The 26746-nt window shown below is 47.7% G+C and overlaps 1 protein-coding gene across 1 annotated transcript in view; it reads right to left on the reverse strand.

The window, feature by feature from the left end:
* Nucleotides 1-822: 822 nt before the first annotated feature.
* The window catches only part of LOC111674452 (splicing factor, arginine/serine-rich 19-like), a 34152-nt gene continuing 8228 nt past the window's right edge, over nt 823-26746 (reverse strand). Inside the window, exons 2-4 of the mRNA XM_023435034.1 lie at nt 6975-8824; nt 2531-2569; nt 823-927 (exon numbers count right to left, since the gene is read on the reverse strand). Of these exons, the coding sequence (XP_023290802.1) occupies nt 823-927; nt 2531-2569; nt 6975-8708 (1878 nt within the window). The 5' untranslated portion in view covers nt 8709-8824. The remainder of the gene's footprint in view (nt 928-2530; nt 2570-6974; nt 8825-26746) is intronic.

The raw sequence follows: 26746 nt of genomic DNA on the forward strand, positions 1-26746 counted from the left end.
TTTTCTCATTGCCGTGGCGTCTGCACGGTTATCGCACGAGAGGGACACGTACGTTTGGTGAAGAGAGAAATGTTCCAAAGGAAGAAATAAAACAAAAAAAGGGAGACAGAGAGAGAGAATTCATGCGCGCAATTATTCCCCGAGAAGGCAATGGCCGAATTTCTCGAGACGGTTTTTTGTTTCCCAACCTCTCGTAGGATGAATTTCTTCCGGGGAAAATCGCCGATTTCCACGCTAACGAGGAACTCGCACCCTCGACTCGTGACGTTAACGAGACCACGCGGGGAAACCGCCACGTAATTACCGCCTGGTGGTACCAACCTCGGGGGTATCGGAAAGCTCGAAACTTTCGAGTGCACTTCACTTCGCACAAAGTTTAATAAGATTCTGGGATAACGCGGGAAAACTTGTCATTCTACCCCGAGGTCGGGGATTTAACTGAGATTTTATTCCGGAAAATCCCGGGATTAAAGTTTTCCCGAAAAAATGTCCAGGTGTCAAGTCACCGTAAATCCACCCGAGTTATCAGGACTAATCGAGTCCTTTCGACGGCATCACTCCCGGATAAGGATTATCAATAGGTCCACGATAGCGAGTCACATCAACCCATGAATTCACTGTCGATGGCCGTGATTGGTCCATCCACCTCCACCTTTTGAAGGGTTCTTCAGGGCCGAAGGTAAGCCACACACAACGAAAAGGAATGGCACTTATCGGTCCCTTTAATACACGTCCTACATCGGCGCAGAACCGATCGGCACAATCCGGCTGATAAGAGATACCCCAAATTGGCAGGAACGTCTGACCCAGAGGTCCAGTTTCCTATTCACTGGTCCAATCGTCCACCATCCTGGGTTGAGGTTCCTTCAGGTCCTCTGGTAAGAAAAATCCAGGTCCACCGGGCCAAATGACCCTGGATCCTTTTTTCTAGGGTAATGGATGAATTCAGGAGAGCTTGGAGTTATCTCCAGGAGCCGAAGCTGGTCCAGGGTGAGGAGAGCGATGGTCGGTCCTCTCCATCGCTTCGAGTGGATTCTGGAGTCCTCGAGGAGGAGTCCTAACAAGGAAACATCCCCAAGTGACCGGCGTCGATCTTCTTGATTTCCATATATCTCGAGGAGCATAGAAATCTAAGAGACACGTGTTTCTTTCTTTTCGCCTGAGATGGTCCACACTTAAGGGGTGAAACTAACCCTGGTGTCCAGGTGAGACCTCGAGGTCCAGATCCTGGATGCTCTTGGAAGACGACGAGGAAATCCACCACACACGCCGAGATGCAATCCCGACACCTATCACCTCAGGGTCGAAGACCCTGGATATATCACCACCCACCCCGAGATATCCGGAGTAAGGTGGTTCACCAGCTTCCTCGAAGCCTCCGAGACGAGGACGATCTCGCGGATTTCCGCTTCGGGCCCGGACGGGCCTACTTTCCGCACGACCGGGGCGTGTGGCTCGTCTGGACCCACGGGCGGCGCGATTCTGCGATTCCGCGATCCACCCTCTCGCGGCCGAGTCGCGGGGGTGGTTCGCTCGGTTCGGGGTGGGATCAATATGAGGTTGGGTGAACGCGGGAAATTCGCGCGCAGGTCCTGCCGGAGCCGAGCCGAGGGGAGCCGAGTCTCCTCCGAGCACCTTCCCGGAGCCATTTTCCCTCTTCCGGGCCCGAATTCGGACCCCGAGTTTCGGGATAGACCTCAATTCCGACCTCTCTCCCTTTTCCGTATCACCTTAAAGTTTAATTTACCCAGCCTTAAATTTCGACCACCTCCCTTTGGGGGATCTTTTTTATGAACTATGAATTTGATGCCAAATACCTGAAATTTCGACTTCACCTCTCTTTGGGGGATCTTTTTTATGAACTATGAATTTAATGCCAAATACCTGAAATTTCGATTTCACCTCTCTCTGGGGTATCTTTTTTATGAACTACGAATTTAATGCCAAATACCTGAAATTTCGACTTCACCTCTCTCTGGGGTATCATTTTTATGAACTCCAAATTTCATGCCAAAGACCTCAAATTTCGACCTCTCCTCCATTCCTAGGCCTGAATCACGTGTTGAAGTTTCTAATAACTGGATGCACCCAGCTTGGAAAAAATTTCTATGAATATTTTGACGTTTCTCATATACGTAGAGTGGCACTTTCGTATCACCTTAAACTTTAATTTATGCAACTGCGAGGGCACGAATGGATTCCTTTCTCAGCAGAGGTTTCTACGAAACCTCTCCATACGTGGAACCGGGGGGAGCGATATCTCCGTATGGAAAAATTAATAATAACGCAGAAGTAGGCGTGCTAATTATGCGAGAGAGCATGTAGCCGAGTCGAGTGCGCAATTAGTGGATACTAAGTGGATGCGTGCGTCTGACTTTTTTTTTTTTCCACTTTTAAGCGAACGATATCGCTGCTAAGCCATATACACGAGGACGCGGTTCGTTGACATCGGAAATCTTGGCAGAGTCTCGCGCCAAATACATACATACTCTATCGCACTTCTTAAACAACCTTCACCTAAGAGACTTACCCGTAAAAGTTTATCATCCAAGGCATGCTTTGAACTCACCTAAAACAAAGAAAAACAAACATTAACGACCCACTAATTTAAATTAAAATTTATAAATTAGGTTATGTCGATACAAAAGTGTCCTATACACATCAAAACGTGAATATATATACAAAACATTCCCCCAAACTGAAACCCGGGAAATTTCACACTTTTTGGCAGAAAAAAAAAAAATCTACATATCCCGGACAAGAATAAAAAAAATGAGAGAAATTTTTTTTTCTTTCGAAAATTGTAAGTTTGGAGAAATGCTTTCTATTTTCACTCTTTTATGTATATATATGACACTTTCGTAACACCTTAATCGCCTAATATCGATCTAACGAAGTGACGTCCCAGGTTTTCCGGATTTCAATTTAAAACGGTTTCACTCGTTACCTAAGCATAAATAAGAGATTTCACCCGTTCAGGTTTTCATTCGTTACAAGAGCCTATTAAATGAGATTTCCAAAGATAATGACCGTTTCGCAAGGCGTCGCAATTAGTTCGGTTACATTGCACTAAGAGACTTAAGGTTGTACGAAAGTATCATTCCATACATATGAAACGTCGAGTCCTAAACATGAAACGTAAGGAGACAACGCGTTAAGTCATCTTAAATTAATAACGGAATGTTATAAATGAATATAAAGTAGGGAAAGCTCGAGGGTACCCGAACAAAGCGGAAAAAACTGACTCCGCGACGGGAACATACCTCGGGAAAAGTTTCGAAGTAGGGTACTCTCTCGGTACTCTCTCGGTACTCCAGTACTACGCTACGAGTGAGTAGTTCTCGGGGGATTTCCATTTATACGAGTTCCGCGGAATTGCGGAATCGCAAATTCAGGTCGCAGCGGACGACGCCGATCGGAGAAAGGACGATCGGATTTCGAAATTGAAAGGACTCCCCCGAACCCTGATAACAATCCCTAATACGAATATCAAGATACGATTAGTCATTAGAAAAAAAAAAATTAATTCCTAGGGATTTTTCTATTCATTTTAGACGTGATTTAATTTTCCCAGATTTCCCAGGATAACACTAGCCGCCGAAAATTACCTCGTAGGAGCGGATTTCTGCAAATCCCCTGCCGTCAGGATTCGCGAATCATTTGGAAAAGCGATAACGGTCGGGGTGGGTTTAATCAGCGGATATCGCGGGCCGGCCACTCGTAGTCATCCTGCACGTCGGCCCGGGGAGGCATTAGTAATATTGAAACGTGCATATTTGATGTCATCATCGCAGGTTCACGGGAACGCTAGAGGCAAGGTATCTTTGGAGAGCCGTGGGAGGAGAGGGCCACGCCCTCGTAAAAGCCAGGGAACGGTGGCGCCATCTCTGCCCGAGCGGCCGAAACTCATAGCGGGGACTCTCTTACTCGTCGGTACGGTAACTCGCGGCGGATGGACTTCCGACCGACCGCAGATAGCGCAGCAGGATTGGATTCGAATTCGAAAATTCTCGGTGACATTAAATCGCATAAGGCAACTGAGAAACATACCGTAACTTACCGAGAATATCGAGAATTCATGAGAACGTTAATTTTCTTGATTTATACTCTAGGTATCTTCGTTTGAATAATATTGTTTAATTTTGCTTACTTGTCCGAGACTAGTACCGAGGATATCATTTTCGATTCGATCGTTTCAATCGACTTCGGCACCCTCTCTTTGTCTTGATTCCTGGCCGAGAGAAATCCAGATGGGAAATAAATATGGCGCTAACGGCGAACCGGCGGATTGACTAGCGCGGAAAGGAATTCAAAATAGTCCCGGGTGAGTCGCACTTAAAATAAGATCCAGCTTTGTTTTCAGTGAAAACGTTTCGAGGTTAGGCGCGCGCGTCCATGGGGAGGTCGGTGGCGCGCCCTCGCGGAATAATATCCAGGCGATCCGGAAATACCTCACGCGAGAACCAATCGGAAATAGGCCAGACACGAATTTGCGGCTAACTTCGTCCCGAGAAATGCGCCTCTTTGACGTAACCCCTTAGGAGTATCTAAACAAACTCTTTTACCCGATAAATCCGCCGCCACTGCAGTTTCTTCCCTTCGTTTTAGGTTAGAAACTACCCGACCCCCGCAGACTGCCCATACAGACCACTTTCTCACCTGGAAAGGCAACGATTTATGCGCAACACATCTGGTAAATTAAAAAGTGCCGTGAAGTGAAAAGTAATCATGAATTAACGACACGAGTCAGGTAAAGGGTGGAGGAGCGAAAAGCGGAGATTCGAGGCAGTCCTGAGAAAAAGCGAGGGACCTTTCCCGGCCACGGAGCAGAGGGGACCTAGAGGGAGTACCTCGGACACTGAACATGACGCATGGCATAAGCAACGAGAGGGTTCAACTGGGCCGCATTTCAATAACGATAAATCACCCCGGTTTGACACGACCGGCTCGGAGATCTCACCGCCAGATATATCCCTGTCAGAGGTCCGCCATTCTGGGGACCTCTCCGCCTTCGTTTGGTCCACAAGAGCCGTACAACAAGTAGTACAGGTAAACCAGGTAATACATAGACCCTTCGAGATCGAAGATGCGTCCCCATAGATTCGTTCCATCCTCTCTGCCCAAAAGGGGGAAAAAAAAAATCGACATTCCCAAGGAAACATCACCGGACCCAATTCTAAGGTCATCGAAACGAAGTCTAATGGGAAAGAGAGATGGAGAATGAGAAACGGAGATTAAAATGATTCGGTTGAATCGATGACATTTCTCTTGGTTTTGCGTCTAGGCAACCATGTCTTAGGAATTGGAAATTAGGAGATATGATGTTTCGTATGTACGGAATGACTCTTTCATATCACCTTAAGAAGGAACGGGAAAGGCCTTATCAGACCGGACCGGAATCGGAAGCGCCGTTAAGAACGAGACGGTCGAATGAAATTGTACATACGCGTCTTAATTGCGGAGCCAACGGAAAAATGGAAGCGGTGCTCCAGTTTTTCACGTGCCCAAAGACATGCTACTCGCTCTACAAATCAGTGAGGTTCCGGTGCCCGTGTTCTCGGCGTTTAAGTCAATTAATCCGTCCAATTAAAACGAGCCGTTAAGAGAGCGTCGAGGCGCGGATGCTATCAAGGACGCGACGGGATTCGCGGGGAAACTGATATGATCGCCGATAACGAGGTGAAATTAAACGAGACACGTGCTACTCCAAAAAAAAATAATAAAGACGCGATCGATTTTTTATTTTATCCAAATACGATTTAATATGAGATTTTTCGATTGACCACTAAATTCGTCCCGATTAATACTGTGAAATTTTCACTTCTTAACATTATTAAAAAAAAAAAAAAAAAAAATTGGACGGAACGAACTTACGGAAAACATTTCCCGACCATTCCTACCGAGGTGCTTTTTGCGGATTCGAGGGAAACTGGGAAAAAGACAGTCGTGGAGGGCGACCGAGCGAGCGGGAAAAATTAATCACCGACTCTAGAAAGAGAGAGAGGGGGGTGGAAAGGGAGGAAAAGAGAGAAAAGGGTGAGTTTCCCTCTTTCGCGCCCCACGGCCCCCGACTGGGGCCTGAAAGCTCCCCCGCGACGCAATTAAAAGGCGAGCTTTCATCGAGAAAGGGTTTATCGCGAAAAATCGCCGACCCCCGACTGTTCTCCGAAGGATCCTCTCGCCTTTCCCGCTGTTTTCCAATTCCGTCCGCGATCCCGTTTATTTTAAATTCCCCCGGAGTCCCTTATTCCTCCCTTCGGGAGTTCTCTACTCCTTCGCTCGTAAAAGTGCCTCGAGTAAGACGTAGCTTTTCGATTCTCGATCCACCGGGCCGATTGCCCATAACTTTGCGACCCATCGTCCTTTATTCTATTAAACCGATATGAAAGGGTAGTTCTATATACATATGAAACGTCAAAATATTTATATTAATTTTCTCTCCGAACAGGGTGGCACCGGACAACGTTAAACATTAATACGTGATTATGATACCCCCAAAGAAGAACGGGAATTTAAATTTTCACCTAAAAAATCTGATCTTGGTTCTAGCCTAGGCTAAATAAAAAACATATATTATTTTTTTTTTTCTCCGACGCGACTTTCATGTCGCCTTAAACGGAACAATTACGTCCAGTTCGGTGTTAATGAATTAAATAAGCACGGCGAGGTCCTTAGTCACATGGGCGAGGTCTTTCTCCCATGGGAGTACTCCTCGTTCCTTAAACGAAACAATCGACTCCCGTCGACCGCGATTAAATAAACAAGTCGAGTGGTGTCGATCTCGACGGCACTACCGCAGCGGCTCGACCGCAGCCGCATTTCGGAGGCGGCATTTTACGACATCAAGTGCCATCAAATATCCACACGATGCCTTAATAAATCTTCGGTCCTCCAAGACCATATATATATATTTTTTTTTTTATTTCCCTCTCAATTTAAATTTGTAAAATAAATTTGTAAATTTCAGATCTCACCTCTTCAGGATAGGCCCTCTGCTGAAGAGCGGTCCAGCACATCCTGCAGGGGCAGCTCTCCTTCTCTCTCGGGCCATCTCTGTCTCTTTCGCGATGCCCCACCTGTGGGGGCGGTGGGGGGACAGGTGGAGGCAGGGGGCTGGTGGCGACCTCGAGGCTATCGGAGCTGGAGTTGTGTCTCCGAGGAGGGGTGGCGTTTCCGCGCTGCTGGGACCCCATAGAGACTCCAGGGGCCTGCTTGACCTCCGACCTCTGGGTCTCACCGACAACTCTCGAATACAGGGAGGTGAGATACTGATTGGCGGCGCACTTTTGCGGCTGGGGTTTCAGGAAGTCGTCCAGCAAGTAAAAGCTCTGGGCCCGACTCGACCTGGTGGCAGCAGGGACCCAGGTGCAGTCCTGCGGGGCCTGATCGGCCCTAACCTCTCTGGTGGAGGCATCGTCGGGAGGACCCTCGCTCTCGGCGGCGTCCCCGTCCTCGCGATAGAGTCTGCGTCTGGTTTCCCCGATCCTGGAGGAAGACTCGGGCCCAGCCTCGGTAAAAAGGGCCCGACCAGTCCTGGAGGTCCTAGCCGAGTAGGAGGTGGGTGGTCCATAGCGGGTCTTGGTGCCCGACCCGGAGGTGGCATCCCTGGGGGGTCCTGCGGCCTCCCCGGCTGCCTCCGCGGGGCCCGTTGGAGCCTCTCCTTCGTCCCGGTACAGCATCCTCCGCACCTTGTTCACCTGGGCCGGGAACTCGGCCCCACCCTCCCGAAAGAAGCTGCGACTGGTTCGCAGCACCCTGGCGGAGTACGAGGTCGCAGGGGGGTAGTGGGCCTTACCCTCCGAGGCCCCGTCCGCAGTCTCGATCATGGATGCGCGAGCACTGGGAGAGAACGAGGCCTGATTGTTGCTGGGATTGTTCTGGGTAGGGGTCTCATTGGTCAGGAGAATCCGAAGTTCATACCCCAGGGACCTCCACTCGGCGGAGTCCTGGGGGGTCCCCGAGGTCCCGACCGACCCGACCGACCCACCTCCTCCAGATAACCCGGCCGACTTCCGCTCGTTCGAGGGAGAGGACCACTTCCGCTCGCTGGACCCTCTGGACCCCAACTCCTCTCTCTGTCGGGCCTTCCACCAGGAACTCGTAGAGGCCGTCAACAAGGTTGAGGCCCCTTGCAGCAGATTCTGGTTCTTCCCCTCCCTAACCTTCTTCCGCTCGCTGGACCCTCCGGAGCCCACCTCCTCTCTCTGTCGGGCCTTCCACCAGGAACTCGTCGAGGCCGTCAACAAGGTAGAGGCCCCTTGTAGAAGATTCTGCTTCTTCCCCTCCCTAACCTTCTCCTCCTTTTTCGGCTCCCGGAAACTGGAACTGCTCTCCAGGTCGCTCAGCGCTGCCGACCCCTCTCTCTCTCTGTCCCTGTAGACGCTCTTCGTCGCGGAGTATTGCTGGTGCCTTTGTTGCTCCTCCTCTCGCAACACCGCCGTGGTACTGCGCAGCCGCGGACGCACGCACACGAACCCGTAGTCGTTCGAGTCCTGCTCGTATCTGTGCGAGGGGCCTCCCGTGCTGCTGCTGGGAGAGACCTGGTGCTGCGGCTCAGCCTGCTGCGAGCTCAGCTGAGGGTTTGCCTGCTGCGGGAGCGTCGACGTCCGCGATCGGGGCCCGTCCAAGGAACCTCGCTGCAGACAGGAGAAACTCGCCGAGTGGCGCAGACTCGACGGCGGGTTGCCGGGCTGACTGACTCCCAGCATCTTGCCGAGAGGAGCTGGGACTCTCAGTTGGCCGCTTCTCGACCCTGATGGGCGATCACCTGGTCGGATCCCTTCGGCTCCCCCCGCGGCATCTTTCCGCACCCCTCGGCGAATGCCTGGAACAGAAACACGGGGTTCGGGCAAAGCAACTCAAAAATAAGTCGACAACTTAAGGGCTGATCGATGACGATGACGAAGCGGCGGATTTGGCTCGCGGGGAGATCCTTCGACCAGTCAGCTGATTTTGACAGCCGCAACAGCTGACTGGCTAAGCTCCGTTTACGGACCACGGGTCCGGCTCCGAATTGTATCATCTACAATATGTATCTGCGCTTTTTTTACATTTTACATTACCGTATCCACTGAGAGAGAAAAATATCTATCGAGCCTAAGAAGTATTTGGCTAATTCGAGGAATAATTATTTCGATGCGACCTTTATTCGGAATTATGATGGCTCGTTTGAGTGGAATAATTATTCTTGGAGGTAAAGAGATATTTCTTAGGTATTGGTCAATTTATTTCTCTTTCTCGGGGTATGTTCCCGGGTAATCGGCCGATAACCAGGTACGGTTCTATTCGACCGACTGGCACTCGATCGGATCCTAGATCCGACTTACTCTCTTTACCGGATCGAATTCAGAGCCGGTATGTATCGCATGTAGGCGGCGATTCGAGCGAGCGATCGGAACGAAAGTGTTCATGCACCTTGGCCGATCCGTCGAGAGGACGAAAGTCCGCCTACTCGTCGACGGACCGTGGGACCCGTTATCAAAGAGGTTAAGCTATCCCTTTCTAAGCCCGTACATGCCGTATTCCTTGTTGAAAATGGAGTCGAAAAGTCCTGTACTATTTTTTTCCACGATGCATACTTTGCCTGTAACGATTTTTTGAAAAAACAGCTGATCGGGCGCGTCGGGTGTCGCACGGAGCGCGGCGCGCCAACGCCCGATTGGGTTTCTTTCGGAAAATTATTACAGGAAAATGATGCGTCGTGGAAAATAATTTCATCGGACTTTTCGACTCCATTTTCTTGCACCTTGCATGGAAAAAAGTCTAACTGGGAAGCTCACTGCAATAAATGGGCTGAACAGTAAATTTTTCAAAATGGAGAGGAACTGCAATTCGGCTAACCTCTTTCATATGAGCCCACACTTCCCTTAGTTCATTAAAAATGAGGCTTAGGGGTATGATGAAATCTAAATGTAGATGTATACGTGTACAGATATAATATTCGAGAGTGTGACGTGATTAGGCAATTCTGATAGTGGCAGGGAAATTTGCGGGGGTGACAGATGCAACGTGTTGCGAAAAGCATGCCGAAGCGATCGATGATTCGCAACTGAAATGCGCAGCTGCAAAACTTGCGAGAGAAGGAACAAGGGGTCACATAAAAAGACACACATTATAAGTTAGGTTCCTCAAAATACATGTTCAGAAAATATCCATTGAAAATCCAAAACCGCTTACCAGGTTAAATGACATTCCTCCAGATTAACCCAAAATATACAAATCCGCAATGTCTGCGGATATCTTTCGTTGCACTTACAATTTTCTAATACATTAAAATCCCCGTTTTGTCGCCATTAATATTAACGGGCAGTTTTGTAAGGGTGAACAATTTCTAACTTTTGCTACTTTAAGGCTCTCGATTTTTTTTTTTCCGTGGACAAATGAAGTCCCAGCTTGACTTACTTTCGATTAAACGCGTTCGACGTTAATGGCGGCCACGTCGAGGTCGCACGAGGATCCGGCTTAATTTATGCACACCAGGCGATTTCCTAATTGACGCAGTCTAGGCCGCCAATTAACTCGATCGCAATTCGCAAATGGCGCGTAGGAAGGGGTCCGAATTAGGGCACCGAGTCGCCATCTCGTAAGCGCGAAAAACTAGCGAGCGATTCGCCCTGCCCTCCGCCGTTCGCCATTTCTGGATTTGCTAAAACATAACCGACCAAACTCGTTTAATGCCCCTTCAAGTGCAATTAAATTTACAGCCAACGTTAACCCCATTTTCGCGATTAAGGAGAATAATAAAAATCCCGGCAGGATCATTTCTTTACAAAAATGCGTCTCATTAGGCTTAATAAAAAAAAAAAAAAACAATACATCAGTAACCGTTAAACCGATCGCTCGGTCATTTTCCGCCATCACTGTCGATTATGGGATTTAATTATCAGGAGTGATCGATCGTTGAAAATATTGATCCTAATCGTCAGTCGTTACGTCCATTAAGTTGTGCCGCGTCTTCGCTCGTCTCTCGTAGAGAGAAGAGAGAAGCCCGAAGAGATGCCGGATCTCGTCAAGGCCGCTGATTTAACGCACTTGGCAAACGGAGTATACCATTTTTTGCGACAGACCGGCCACTAATTTCGATTCGGCATGTCCTCGATCGCGCAAAAAGGTCTCGAGGTCTCCGAATACAAATCGTTCGCTGACCTCGCCCAAGGAACCATTAGGAATGGAATTATTAAAATTCTTAACTTTTAGGAGAATACGCATAGAATAATAAAATTAATCAATAAAACTCATCTCCAAACTAGGTGCCCCGAGAAATCTGAAACTTTAACACGTGATTACGGGGGACCTAATAAAGGTCTTGAAGCTCAGGAAATTTCATATATCGAAAAAAAAAAAAATGACTTATCGGTTCTCGTCCGGGACGAATACAATTTTTTTTTTATTGAAAAATGAAATTTCAAGGGTTTTAAGACTCTTTATTAAATTTCGTTTGGAGGAGAGTATTATAAATATTTTTATATGTGTATGGAGTGACCCTTTCATATAACTTTAAAATGCTATTAGGGTTCCAGGGGAGTTCTTATCGAGTTCCATTGAAGTTCCCGTTCCCAACTCGAGTGACGGATGTACATCGGGGATAAATCGGAATCTTCCCTAGGAGGGATCGGAGGCTGAAAACCGTGGACACCGTTAATTTCGCGTGCATTATCGTGATTGCCGTTCGCTTAACCGCTACTTAAGTGGCACTTAAAGCTCTGCTTTTTTGCCCGCGAGGCCCAGTACTAGTCGGATACATAATGTACACACGGTAATGCACCGAGGGTAGCGCGACGCATCTAATACGTGAGACCGGTGCACTAGAGGTGCATCCCTGCATACCTCGGATATGCAAGTGCGTTTATCGCAACCGTACAGGGTGTATCATATAACCAAATCGTTCGAAAGATCTTCATAACTTATAAAAGATAATCTTTAAAGTGCGAAAGGGTCATTCCATATACGCATGAAAACGTGAAAATAATTATAAAACATATTTCCAATATGCGGGAATAATTTTTTAAAAAACTTTACCACGTGGTTATGGACGTCCATCATACCACGTATTCACCCCGGACAAGAACGAAAAGACAAAAGGAATTTTTTTCGAAGCAAACCTTTGGTTGAGAAAAATCCCGATGTACGCAATTTTTTTTTTTTTCAAATATTATGGAAATGTGAGATATTAATTATGATTTTTTTTCTGCGGAATGAGAACCACTGGCCGTATGCTCACAGATTTTATGGAGCCAGTGCTTAAAGATACGGTTACTTAGGGCGGTGAAACATTAAGATTTAAAGAACGCAATTATTAGGCCATTAAACCGAGCCACCGCAACATTATTCAAGGATACCAAAAATGAACGACGCGGGAATTGTTTATTACTGTTTTCGATCCCCGGTGATGGGTGCACATTAATTGAAAGGAATTTAAATGCTTGGTGGAAGAATAGTTGGCGTAAAGAGACACGAGTCAGTCGTGGCGCGTGCACTTGTCTCGAGACGCAACCGCGAGTCATTACAAGAAATCGAAAAAAAAAAAAAAAAGACAAATCCAATGACACTAAATTTATTTTACCCAAGATAATGCAACTTGCAAAATCTCGCCTGGTTTTCTGTTCTACATGGAGGAATGTCGATTCGCAGGACTAGCGTCCCGGATACATCGCAAGTCCTGTAAATTGTATAATTGGCTCGGTTATCTTCGACTGGAACTAATTACTCCCGCGGGCGAGAGAGCGGGACTATACTCTCTCGCGATTACCTGCGAAACCGATTCCGAAAGCCTGAGGAGCGATAAGGCCCCGATTATAGCAGATAAGAGTAGATTTGCACAATTTGCGCAACCCTCATTTTCTTTATAAAATAGTATATCAAACGCCACGACGCGTTGGTAAGAAAAAAAAATTCCTTTTCTCTCTTAATTAGTCGATCAAACTGGCAGGTGTATAAAAAATCGTAAAACGGAAGTGCGTTCTGAGACTTCCTCGAGGAGGTGCTCTTAGGAGTCGTCTCCCTCGATGGGGCCTCATTCCGCCGATAATTTAATTCAATAGCTTGATTGGCTCGTTTCCTGCGAACACGCGACTCCGATGATCCCTCTGAACCCTAAAGGCCCTCGGTGCGAAAGGGTTAAGAAGCCTTTGTTTCCCTCGATACTTAAGAAGCAATGCCTACCACCTTTGGCTACTAAAGGCGTCCGACGTTTGGTCCAATATCCCCCGCACGGTCAGGCGAATTTCGCCCATATGTCGTTCGAAGGATTAAGAGCGTACCTGAACTCTACTGAATTTTTCCCCGCCCCAGGTGTAGTCCAGTGAACCAAATTGTTTATCTTCGCGAATATTATTGACAAGGGAAGGTTCAGGGGAGAGGAAACGGGGGGGGTGCCCACCGAGTCAGGGCACCTGAAATATTTTGCCCTGCATCGCGTGACCGGGGCACGACGATGGCACTCTGTCCCACCGAGGGATGTCCCTGCGTATGGATTTACAGTCCACCCTGCGGTAACAGCGACTAACTTCGCATGCCAGTCATATCTCCGTCGTGGAGGCAATTATCCACCAGAAGAGCTCGCGATCCATCGTCCCGCCTTTCGACGTTTCCTGCTGGAACTTACGAGAAAGAGCCAGGAGAAGCCGGAGCGGCCGCCATCTTGGTTCCGCGGTGAGGCCCAAAAATCGAAGGAAAATAGTTAAAGCGTTAAAACAAACGTTATGCCTATGGAATTATTGAACGCGATGATGGACTTTAATACTTTCGATGTTTGGACAGGTTCTTATGGTCTTGGGGACTTTTTGGGTTGATTAATTCAAGGTTTTGACGACGCCCTTCGACGCGGCGTGGGGAGGCGCTCTATAAAGACGGTGTTTGTTACGAATTATTCTTCGAAATTATCGAACGCGATTATCAATATCGAGAGTTGCAACATTTAAAAGGGTTTTGTATAGTTTCTTTTACGGTCTTGGGTATTCTTGTGTTCATAAATTCAAGGTTTTATAGACGACGCTCTTCGACGCGGCGTCCGAAGGCGCAGAAGGTGCTCCGTAATGGCGGCGGTCAGTGACCGCGGTGGTCGATACGATATCGACATATATTTTCGCGTGTAGAGGCACCAGGGATACGTTATATCGCCCATCAGCATGTAAACTAGGGGCTTCTTTTTCATATTGCGAGCGGGGAGGCTCAGAGACGCCGTTTTTTACGCCTGTCCACACCCAGAGTCGCCGAAAAACGTGGCCGCAGGGACCGCCATTACTTCCCCAGAACGGCCCTACCCATAAAAAAGAAACCGCGTAAAACCGAAACAGTTAAAACAACCAACCCTGAGAAGTTCAACCGAACCTTACTGAAAATAAAAGCAAGGATTTTTTCTTTCTCCCGGGCAAGAAATAAAAATTGCCAACTCGACCGTAATATTTAAATTTCTCGGATTCAGTCGAGACAGCGCGGCGGAAACATTTTTATCGGCGACTCGAGTCCGCTAGTTTGGAAGGAGAAAGCAAAGAAAGGGAGCGGTAAGTAGAAAAAGAGAAAGAGGGGAAACGCTACCCCTTTGTCGGGCCGAAAGTTGTCCTTTTACGGCGGGGCCCAACCGGGTAAAAAAGGGCCCAGGGCTCCCCGCCGATTTCAGAGCCCCTGTAACTCTTGCACTCAAGGAGCGCTATAACTATTCTAATCACTGTAATCTTTGGCTCATCAGAGCGCCATTCATAAATCACGACTATTTAGGCATCCACTCTACCTCGGAGGCCGGGTGAAAATCATTTCATTAAAATCCCAACGAAAATCGTCTTTTTTCTTATTTCTCACTAAATGGGAAATAATTGGAAATCATTTCCAGAACAACTTTTCCTATGCGCGGGTAATCGACTTATGCGCGCGCCGAGTTTTCCCGGGATTTCCGCGACCAGCTGATTTGAAAATCATTTGATTAAAATCCCAACGAAAATCGTCTTTTTTCATATTTCTCACTAAATAGGAAATAATTGGAAATCATTTCCAGAACTTTTCCTATGTGCGGGTAATCGACATGCGCGCGCCGAGTTTTCCCGGGATTCCTGTCGATTTTCGGAGCAGAACAAACTAACGAGACGGCAGCCGGGATTTCCGCGAGCCAGTGGCCGATTCATCCTAGAAAACGCGCATCCTGGACGGGCCCACGCTTTCTCTGATAAATTAGAGGGAAAAGGAGCGATCCTTACACGCTAGGAGCATTAAGGCCGAGAACGGGCCCAGCTAAGCGTGAGGTAGAAATCCTCGCAAAGTGTCCATTAACACAGTCAAAATCGAGAGGTAAGGGACCCCCTTATCCTCGAGCCCGTAAAACTACGGTAAATCGCCATCTGCGTGAAAAATCAAAGGCAGGAAAAATTAATTAATCATCAGGAATTATTAATTCGGGCTTTTTACCAGGTCCGATGACGTAAGAATTGCGGTTAAAGTTCTGCAAATGGTTTCCTAGAGTCGGGGGCCGATCTCGTCCCCTGATCGAACCACGCGTCGATCTCTATCGGGATCTATCGACTCCATTTCCGAGCCTCTAATTGCTCGAAGAAAGGCCCAATCAATTATGCACCTAACTGAGGTTTCCGGTGGCGGTTTTTGCCCCGCAAAACCCAACCACCGAGTCCTAGCAAATGCCTCGCAAGACGCGCCGGTGAAATTACCTCCGGATAATTTCTCTCCCATCTCTAATGAGGGAGTTCGACGTCGCGACGGGGTCCCAGCTTTCCGGAAGGAAAACCGGGAAAATGACTAATAAACGCCAAACGCTTCGAAGGCCTCGGCTTCGTACCAAGAGAAATAAACTAGACCTCTCAAAAAAAAAAAACATTCTACGTAAATGAAACGTCAAATCACGTGTAAAATTTTCCTCCAAATCGGATGCGCCGAATCATATCAAACTTCAACACGTGATTACGGCGGCCCTAAGAAAGAACGCTTGTGAAATTTAATTTTCCACGAAAAAAAATAAAAATAAAAAAAAAATGTCATCTTGGTTCTGACCTAGGATAAATACAAATTAATACATATATATATTTTTTTTATTGAAATTTCACGAGCATGACGTTCTTCCTTAGGGTCTTCATAGTCACGTGACAAACTGTCAAACAATTCGACGCACCCAGTTTATAGAAAAAAATGTATAAATATTTTGACGTTTCGATAGAATTTTCACACATTATATTTATATTATTCCAGGTCGGTGTTATATAACAATGTTTAATTCCTCGAGGGCGGGGATATTGTTGTTGATTTTCTTCCCGTCGTCGGTCCGCCATTTGTATTCGAAAGTGAAACTACCGGGGAATAAACGTGCTTCGCTGAGTGTGAGAAAATAAACGCGATGCTTCAGGTTTGCATATATACCTCCTCTCTCTCTCTCTCCCTCCCGCTCTGCAGATGTCTCTGGAAATTTATGCTCCCTCTCCGTTTCTCTCCGAGATCGCTCTTGAGACGGCACGGAATAAACCGAGGGGTTTGCAGGAATCTGCAATTCGACGGTACCTTCGACGAAAATTTTTCCGCGACTCGGGATGAACCTCCGCATACTCGAATCGCGACTAACAAGGATTCTCTTGTCAGTACAAAAGGAAAGGAAAAAAAAAATGAATTTCAATTGACAAATCTCGCGGCTCGTTAAATTATTCCCCATGCAGTCCGCGATGACACATATCAGTTGACATATGTCACTTAATATCATATAATATGATTTATCTGTCGAACAAATTTGAATACGGCTCGCGTCATTAAGGTGATACCAAAGGGTGAATACGTACTAAAAAATGGAAAATTTATAAAACTCTTCTCCAAACCGAGTGCGCGGAATAATTTGAACCCTTTAATTTTAATTTTTCTAAGAGACAAAAAAAAATAAAACAGTTTACTTATTCCGGACAGGAACCAATAAAATGAACTAAAAGTGCCTTACTCGAGTCAGCTGATTTAAGGGGAGGTTTCGCATCGCCTTAAAAATAAGCAGTAGCACATCGGGAGCGAGGAGGTCGGCTGCGACAATTTGACAGCCTCATTTGGCACCAGTTGACAATGGCGCAAAGCATAACCAACTAAGCATTGTCTCTCGAAACGCCCACGTAAGACAAGAGAGAGAGAGAAAGAGAGATAGAGGGAGAGCAACCTCCGCCGATTACTGGGCGGTGCATTACAGTGCATTACCGTGCATTACCGTGCATAAGAAAGAGCGGTGGCCAATTTACAAATTACTCGATTCAATCATAACCTCGTCTCGCACACTTTCGGCGAGGGAAAGAAAGAGCGTAGAAAAGGAGAGAGAGAGAGGGAGAAAGCCATTAGAAAAGAGGCCGGAATTTTTTCCATCTCATCCCCCGCCGGAAAATTATTACCTTCCGCTCTCTCGAGCTTTTCCGAAAATTCTCCCCTTTTCCAGGAGAGCTTTTCAATAGAGGACGAAACGTCCCTCGTTATTTTCGAATAAACTGCGCGCTCTGCCAGAACCTCAGTTGGGCAAGCTTACAATTAGCCCAATAATTAACGATTACGCGATGCGCTCTTAATTAGCAGCAATTATTTCGGCAGATGAGAAAACCACGATTCAGTTATTAATCGAGACAAAAAAAGTGGGTTATTTAATTTTTTTTTATCACCATGCAACGGCCCACGTCTTTCTGCAAAATGGCGTCGCCATATTATGGAAGGTTTAAAATAAAATCCCGAGACTTGACTTACCTCGCGTCAAATATTTCACCTATCCATAAATCCCTAGATAAGTGCGCCAACTTACCTGAAACAAAGAATAGTTTCGATTGGGAAAAGTTTGTACAAAAACAATGGATGATTAACAGCCCATCACCTCCTATCAACTTCGCCCGGGAACAAATCCGAGCTTAACAATATTTTCCTGGTTTACCCCGCGAGAGTACAGGAAATATAAAATGTGTACGGCCTAATTGAAGAAATTGAAAGTGTTACTTTTAAATTCCTTTCGGCCGTACGGTGAAATATGAGAAAATTATACAATCAGGGGTCACTCGATCCGTCCTGTCATTTTCCATTTCTCGGGCTGCACTCGGCCGTTAAAAGTCTCTTTATTCTTAATTGCCAATTGCGTCAGTCCGAAACAATTTCTCGGGCCGCGCGGGGTTAGTCATCCGCTTCCTGAATAACTTTTCACGCCGATTATTACTCTCGCACGACGGGAGGTAATGGCGGTCGTAAAGACGGGGACGAAGTTCGTGATAGGGAAGGCTTCTTAAGAGAGCTCCAAGAATTTCGAGCCTAACCAAGGAACAAAATAAGCTCTAAACGACGTCGCCTAAAATCCCGGAAAACCCTCGCCGATAACCCGGGTCCGTACATAACCTCGAATTCTACACCCAAGAGCCACGGTGGATTTTTAAATCCCTCCTAACGATATACTAATGCGTGGGTAAGTACCGACCCACTTACCGTATCTGGAATCTCAAAAGTAACATCTAGTTAAACGCATTCAAAGCCTGCTTGAAAACGTGAAAAAGAAAAACATAAAAAAAAATATATATAAAAACCTAAAAACCGCCCTCCCAGAAATTAAAATCACCGCCATTACGATTTATCCGCTGCAATTCGAGCTTTCACGGATCATGCGCAGACGCGCCAATCGAGGCCGATGAGATCCATCGATCGAAAAATAAATCCCTATTTTGAATATGAAAAAAAAAAAAGGAGAGAAAAATTCAAACCCGCCTTCCTAGGGAATAAAATTATCGCATTGTTCTAAGTGAATTGACAAAATGGTATTCACGGATCACGCGTAGAGACGCGAGAGGCCAGGAAGATCGATGGATCCTCGATCGAGGCCTCTTTATCGTTGCCCCGTCCCCAGGTGGCGGTAAAAAGTGACCTAACGAGCCTCTTCTCCGCGGTTACATCCCCCCGCATAACATAACCTAGGACCGACTCGTCGGAGCATATAAGCGAGGCACGGTCTGGACATAACCTGACACCGTCGAGAAGGTCGCGGGTGTCCCGCCTCGTCGGTCGTCCCCAAGTGGCTTATTATACGAAACATAAATCGAGATCGATATCGAGTCTTGACCTCTCGAGAGTCGAGCCATTCAGCCGCGACTGGACCCATTAGATCTCATTGATCCGTCGTCCCGTCTCGCTCGTCTCGCTCGTAACTTGGAAATGGCCCTCCACCGGGCGGACTCCCTTTCCCCATTATTCCTCCGAGCGAGCCGCTACGAGAGACAAGCCGTCAAGTGAAAAATATTCCCCTTTGACTAGGACTCCGAGACGTGGAAATAATGCCCACCGAATGTGGCCCGAGGAGACGGCGCCGCCAGATGGCGGCACTAGCGAGCCGTTTTCTCCCGTTTGGAGGTTAGGTTACAAAGCGTGCGGAAAATCTGGCATCGCTCGGCGTCGCATTTGGCGCGGAACTCTGCCGAATTTCCAGGAAACCGAGCTTGCGAAATTATGGGATACCCTCGAAGAAAAAATTTCCTTAACCAAAATGTACCCAAAAATGTGTCTTTAAATTTCATTAAAATAAAAAAAAAAAAGCGCTGCATTTAATCTCCCTTGGTCCCAAGTATGCCGTAAAGAGACTCGCGCGCGATTTGGCGCGGAAATTAAATTAATCTCTCTTAAAAGACATGAATGCCGTAAAGAGACTCGGGCGCGATTTGGTGCGGAACTCTGCCGAGTCTCTTCGATCGCGAGGCAAGAGTCTTTCGGCGAAAGATCTCGCTCCCTTTCTTTTCGCTTATGCAACCGGTCATTTCGCCGGCCCACCGTCCTCGAAGTGAAAAGGAGAGCCCCGGGACTCGAATGGACCGGAATGGACTCGACTCGACTCGACTCGAATGAAAGAAAAGCAAGGCCAGTCGTGGGTCATTGCCGTCGCGGCGAGCCCGTCCACCTATACGTCCTATACGTCCTATACGTCCTATACGTCCTATACGTCCTATACGTTCTATACGTCCTATACGTTCTATACGTTCTATACGTCCCATACGGTCCACGTCGGGCTCCAACACGAATACACCGACCTGCATATACACGCTCGCTCGGCCCTACACGATCATACCGCGTATACACGGCCCCGCGATTACTACACTTAGAACACGCTCCCTTGGCTGCATACAAGGTGTCTCGGGAGTCGTGGAACCCGTTTCGACTCCGCGTGAGGCAGGTCGATTCCACCAAGAGTCGTTCCACGAGAAAGGTGATATATTCAGGGTATATTTAACGCCATTCCGAGTCTCTTTGTTCCGGGGGCTTGGAAATAAATCTAACTAAATTTCATGCGAGAAGAAAATTTAAAGAAATAAAAAGTTCGGGTAATTGTCGCTGATCGATCTCTGGAGGTTCCACTAAAAAGTTAATATACTGAGGATATATTTAACGCCATTATAAGTCTCTTTGCTCCGGAGGCTTGGAAATAAACATCACTAAATTCAACTAAAAAAAATTCTCCCGGTAAATTGACTGAGGGGGAAAAAAAAAATATGAAATTTCATGAGCATCGATGAAGTTGCGAAAAATTGTATACATATGTATTAAAATTATGTATGTACAAAGTGACCCTTTCGTGTCACCTAAAATGTCTGAAACAATGCGCGGAAAGGTTCGAGGAAAGGATATGCATGTTTTACGGCATATTCCCGACGTATTCGGCTTAAAGCGATTTATCACCCACGCGGATTTTCCGGGCGGGGACGCGACTCTTTTCCGGAGGCAGACGAGAAGCACATAGACCGAATGAACGCCGAGGAACTCTTCCGGGATTGCATGCCCCTTCGTACGCGACCGACACCCACGTCAATTCCTCGGAATGAAGACGTCCCACCATGGAAGATAGGAAGATACCCCGAGAGCGGTCTCGCCCGGAGAGCAAGGAAACCCCACACCCGGAGGATCCTTCACGCAGAACGCGCTCGAAACTCACTAACCTCCATTCACCGGCGGAACGTCCAACCTAACCTCCCCATCCCTTAATCGCACCTCTCGAAACGCATATTTTAATCATCCCGACTGAAAACCATCACATCGTCCCATCTCCAATAATTTTTCTCAATATCTTAATTATTTAAATAAACTCCTCATTAAATCTGTCACCAAAGAATTCTCTTAATTCGGGGTAAAGATACGTGACCTCGTTACGTTTGCACGTTACACCTAGGGGGTGGGTAAAAATCAATTTCTTTGAAAAAAAATAAAATTAAAAAAAATCCCTGATCTTCCTCAACGTACAGAGAATAATTGTATTCTCGATAACAGATTAATTGTCGTCGAGATAAGAGACAAGGTGAGTGGTCCGTGTTGAAAAAATGGAGACCACCACCTGTCCCGCGATCTACCCGCCTTTTGCTTGCTGCTCTCCTCGGTGCCCTCCTTGGTGCACTTGGTGCAAGTCCGACCGGCCGACACCCACGCGCCTCGCCGCAGTTACCGAGCCTTATGCAGTATCGCTATCTCCCCGCTATCGCGGCCGCGCGCGCGCGCGAGGCCGCAGCAAGACGTCTCGACGACGTCGTATTTTCCATGGTCTACGGTAATGTTCGCCTCTCGAGACTGGACCAGACCCTCTACTGTCCTCAGTGCACGAGGAACTCGCACCCGGCCACGAGGCTGGGGTCCAGAGTCGATTTTATATTTAAGGGGACATGAAAGTATAACGTGACAATACCCAAAAAGCGAACAAATTCATAAAAAATTTTTCTCCAAACTGGGTGCCCGGAATTATTCGAAATTTTGTATATATTTTGCATTTAAGGGGTCATGAAAGTATACCCAAAAAACCAACATATTAATAAAACATCTCCAAACTGGGTGCACCGAATTATTCGAAACTTTAACACGTGATCATGAAGGCTCTAAGGAATAACGCGCTGCTCGTGAAATTTCATTTTTCGTAAAAAAAAAAAAATGTTGCATTTATCTGGAATACCAAAAAAAAAAAAAGATATTTTTTTTCTTTTGTCGAATAATGAAATTTCACGAGCAGCGGGTTTTTCCTTAGAGCCTCCATAGTCGCGTTGGGAACTTCGATGCACCCAGTTCAGAGTGAAGTTTCATAAATGAAACCTCCGTGTCGTCGCTTTCACATCCCCTTAATTGGTTTAATTGTCGGTCCTCAAATCCTCAAATTGGAGGCTTCCCTAAGGAGAGCGCGAGGCAAAGACCTTAACGAAGGCCGCCGGTCTAGGAAGAGGAGGAGGCAGGAAGAAAGGGAAAGAAAGGGCCGGTGCAAAAGGAAAGGACCGATATTAGACCTGGCCTCGGAGGGGCTCGTTAGATCCGGCACGCGCACCGTGCATGTACTCGCGCACCGAGCGTGTACTAGCGCTTCTGGCTCGTCCTCACCCGGCGTACTACCGGTCGCGACAGTACTTAGTGCTCGGCCTACCGTACCCTCTCATCCTGCACCGCCTCTCCTCCGCCCCCCAAATTTCCCCAGAATTTATTAATGATTTTTTTTCCTCACCAGAGAAAAATTTTCAACATTTTTATTTACGGCAGTTAAAGACTTGCAGCTTCCATTTATAACAGTTGAAAGACGTGAAAATTACCATTCGCGACAGTACTCAAGTTTCCCCAGAATTTATTAAGGATTTTTCTCTCGCCAGAGAATAATTTTTCACAGTACGTTAAAAATGTAAAATTTTCATTTACACCCTGATAAAAAGAAAAAATCCATTGAACCAACACGACGTCATTATTAATTCAAAGATTAATTATAAACCGGATTAAATTGGATGCGACATTTCTTCGGCACTATTTAAAAGAATATGTTTTTTTTTTTTTTTTTTTCTTTCAGTGCAACGGTTAAAAGATGCAATATTTTATTTGCAATAGCAGAAGGGTATAAGACTAGGTATACGTATAGAAGTTGATTGATATGCCTAGAATGGCACTTTCAAAAAGCCTTGAAAAATCTTCCGGAGTTCCCCTTTGACTTTTTCCCCCCTTTTATCCCAGTTATCGCCAGGAGAGCCTAGAAGCGAGGCTTTCGTCTAAGATATAAGTAGCCCGAGGCGGATCGCAACCACTGGCCGGTATTCAGATTCGTGACTAGGAAACTGGGATTCACTGACCCATGACTGGCCAGCGAGCAAACGGTACGGCCGCGCATAACCGTACAGGAGAGTACCGAGAGTTAGGTTATGTACGAGTACACCGGGGAGATGAATTATACGAACCGGCGCCGCCGAGACGAATCGTTATTAAACGCCGATGCGATTGAACACGTACACGCGGAATAATCTACCGGAGATTCGCGACGGAGACGTGCGGCGTCGTTGTCGGAAACGGCCACGCCTTCTTGCGGGTTGCAGGACTATCGCGGCCCACTGTACATACGGGGCGACTAGAGCGGCCCGCTGTACCCTGAAGAGGACACTAATTGAGAAAAAAAATTTTTTAAACTATGTATTATTAATAAAAACCATGAACAATAATTCGAGTTGAAATTTTAAAAGGTGTCTTTTGAGACCTCTGGTAAAAAATAGCGTTAATAAGCGCTCGCTTGTTCCCGCGAGAGAAATGCCCCCGCCTTAAGGGGCCGCCCTAAGTGACTATTTACCGACGGTGCAGTTTCCTCGGTACTTCCCGAAATTAGCGCGCCGAGCCGTCTGAAACCACGGCACACCTTCGAATGTCTAGACTGGACGGATCGATTCCCGTAGGAAGCTTTTCCTTCCTCGAGGCGGCATTAAAACGTCGTCTGGGAGATTGATCGATCCTGACACACGTCCGGGACATTTCGTTATCACACAAGAGACGTGTAATCCGTCTGTACAGATATTTTGGACATTCCTCACGGCTTACGTTTTATTACCGCGCAATCGAGATCCCATACGTCGGGGAACGTTTCCCGGGTCTCGGAGGTGAGGATGTCAAAGTCTCGAGGGATTCTGTACGGTAATCTCGAGAGGAGATGAGAAACTGCAGTGTCGGTAACCCGGGACGCCCTTAAGGAACGCGGTCACGGGCGCGCGATGCGCGCGCAACTTCACGGGGCATTTGTTTCCATTTCCCGGCCGGTACATCAGTGTCGCGTTTCTCGTCGGCGCGACGGGGGGCGTTTTTCTATTTCCACGTCCCCGTTGTCCTAGAGAGACTCGATTAGGTGAATTTATTCGGCCATAACTCTCGCCGGCCCCTCGAGACCCTAGGATGGAAATAAACCGTGGGTCCGGCATTACATCCCGCAGGAGTCCACCCCCCCCCGAAAAGACACCGACTTCCCGTCGGATGTCATCTAGCGAGATGTCAAAGGCGAGGTGTCAAATTCTGACAGCGTAACGAGATCGATTTCGGAGGGTGCAGATACGTTTCTCTCGATCTGCCGATGAATTTTGAGTATTTATCAAATCCTGCCGATGGGAGGAGCGATTTTACCCCGCGGTAATGAGATTCTCGAGACTGGGCGAGATATAGCGCAATGTCGGTAACTGAGTGGCAGTTTCGAGGCGTCCAAAAATAACTGGCACGACTAACTCGGCCGGTGCATTAATGCCTGGGGTCTCGACCCTGGCAGAGATGGATACCGACAATAAGAAGGAGAACCACTGAGGCGTCGGGAACGCATCGCCGAGATGAAGAAAGATGTATCTCCGACGCCGAACTCGGTCTCCGCCGGCGGATACGGGGAGAACGCGCATCAGGAAGCTCCGAGAGTGGCGTTCCATTAGCATAACTTAGCATTAACTGGTCGCATACTTGGTATCATTGTCCGAAGTGCCATAAGGGAGCACGGGGAGTCGTTAGTTCCCGCGCCTGCCGCCTGGCGGCGACGTCGGTCGCCCACGTGGCGTTCCTGTCACGTGGCCGATCAGAATCGGGACATATCGATAATGGCTATAACCAAGAATAAATTCGAGTGGAGTGTCTCGAGGAGGTTTCGCGTCACCATAAGAGAAACTTACGGTTGATTATCTCGAAAAATTCATATCTTTTTTCCTAGGACTTTGGAAATCTTTTTATGAGAGACCGGGTAGTTGGAGGTTAAGAGCGTACCCGTCGCGACGCCTCGCGCCTATGGATCGGGCTTTAGTCTCCCGGCGTCTCCCCACGAGACAAGTTAACGGGCTGCCAGGAAAAGGCAGCGAAAGAGGTAGAAGAGGGTCCTTTTAGAAGCGCATCGGCTACCTACCCATTCCCTGTTCCCTCCTTCGACCTTCATTTGTCGCGTCGTCCTCCTTTCCTCTCGCCTGCCGGTATTTCGCCTTCTATGCCGAGCCCATCGATCGGAATGGGCGATTTCGCGATCCCCTCGCGAGCTTTCGGCCCCTACCACCCGTACTCGGGTATCCTCGGCAAAGTTCGGCCGTTCCCGTGGGACCCGTCCACGGGACGGCCGCAATTAATTGGGATTAAAAGCGCGCAGGATCCCAGGAGGAGTCTCGGGTTTCGCAGACAAGATAACCATCGGCTCCTGCGGTTCCCGATTACGCAAGCTCCCATCTGCCTCCCCCCAGGTCCATCCGGCCGTTTCCTTTCTCCTCGGTGTCCTCCCTCGATCCTCTTTTTTCCCCCTTCGCGATCGACCGCAGTCGGCTCCTGGACGTGTCGGTGACGCGTCCTCGCGAGAGAGAGAGAGCCATTCCCGTATTCAGTCCACGCCTCCCCCCCTTGAGGACTCTCACACGAAGGAGAATAAACGCATCGGATAGAGCGTCGAAAACGGAGACGAGAAGTCCTGAGCGACTTTTCGGAGGGACGCACCGTTGCCGAGATATCGGCGATCCAAACTGGACATATAAAAAAGAGGCGTGGCCTCCGCTGCAGGCGTGCTCTGATTGGTCCACGGTAATTCCCGATAGCGTGGAAACGGAACGTCTCTCCGAAAAATCGATAAGGACTTTTCCTCCCCATTTCCCATCCCCCGTTCGGTTGAAACTCTAAACTCATTAATTATGACATTTCATTTAACGTCACGGGGATAATGAGTCCTGAAAGGTGGAGTCGATAGGCACCGCAGCTGTGTAAAGTTAAGTCCTAATCCTAATCCTAAGAATACGAGGGTCACCACGTGTCCCAAGACGAGAACCAACAGCCGCATCCTTTCCTCGGTAACCCCCAAACAAATCCTGGGACCCTCGCCATCTCCTGCCGATTTATCATCTCGAAAGCTATTGGCTCGTGTTATTCCACTCGAGATGATAAAACGTTCCACCTGTCTCGACGGTGGACCAGGATTTTCCCTGCCGGCCGGGTTCCTCGGAACAAAGGCTGGCCCGGTGCACAATGTGCGCCAAGTGCAGCGGCAAAGTGCGCGAAGCGCCAAAACCGCTCGACGGGTCCTTTGTGCGGTTTGTCTCCCGTAAAGAAGCCGACTGGAAGTTTGCTTTACGGGCCCAAAACGGCCCGACCACCTGCCTCCGAAATCCGATCGGGCCCAACCTGCCGGGACGGGGGCCCTCCCCGACCTTGCGCGATTTACCGGCAAGCAAAGGACGAGACGAGAAAAAATCCCGCGGTCGTAGGTAGAGATTCTTAAGGGGATCTGAAAGTGGCATCCGAGAGCTCAATCGTTCATAAAACATTTCTACGAGCTGGGGGTCTCAAATCGTTTCAAGCTTCGCATTATTAGATATACAGAAATAAATAAATAAATAAATAAATTTTTTCTTTCCGTACAAAAATTTCCTGAAAATAATGCGAAGCTCGAAACGATCCGGTGCACCCACTTGCGAGAAACGTTTCATACGAGACACCTCTGGTGCGACTTTCACATCCCCTTAAGGTCCCGCGCCGGTCAATCTTCGCGTCCGTGTCATTCGGGGCCCCG

This window comes from Orussus abietinus, unplaced genomic scaffold (assembly GCF_000612105.2).
Source record: "Orussus abietinus isolate OABI.00-Male unplaced genomic scaffold, Oabi_2.0 scaffold55, whole genome shotgun sequence".
Classification (NCBI taxonomy): Eukaryota; Metazoa; Arthropoda; class Insecta; order Hymenoptera; family Orussidae; genus Orussus; species Orussus abietinus.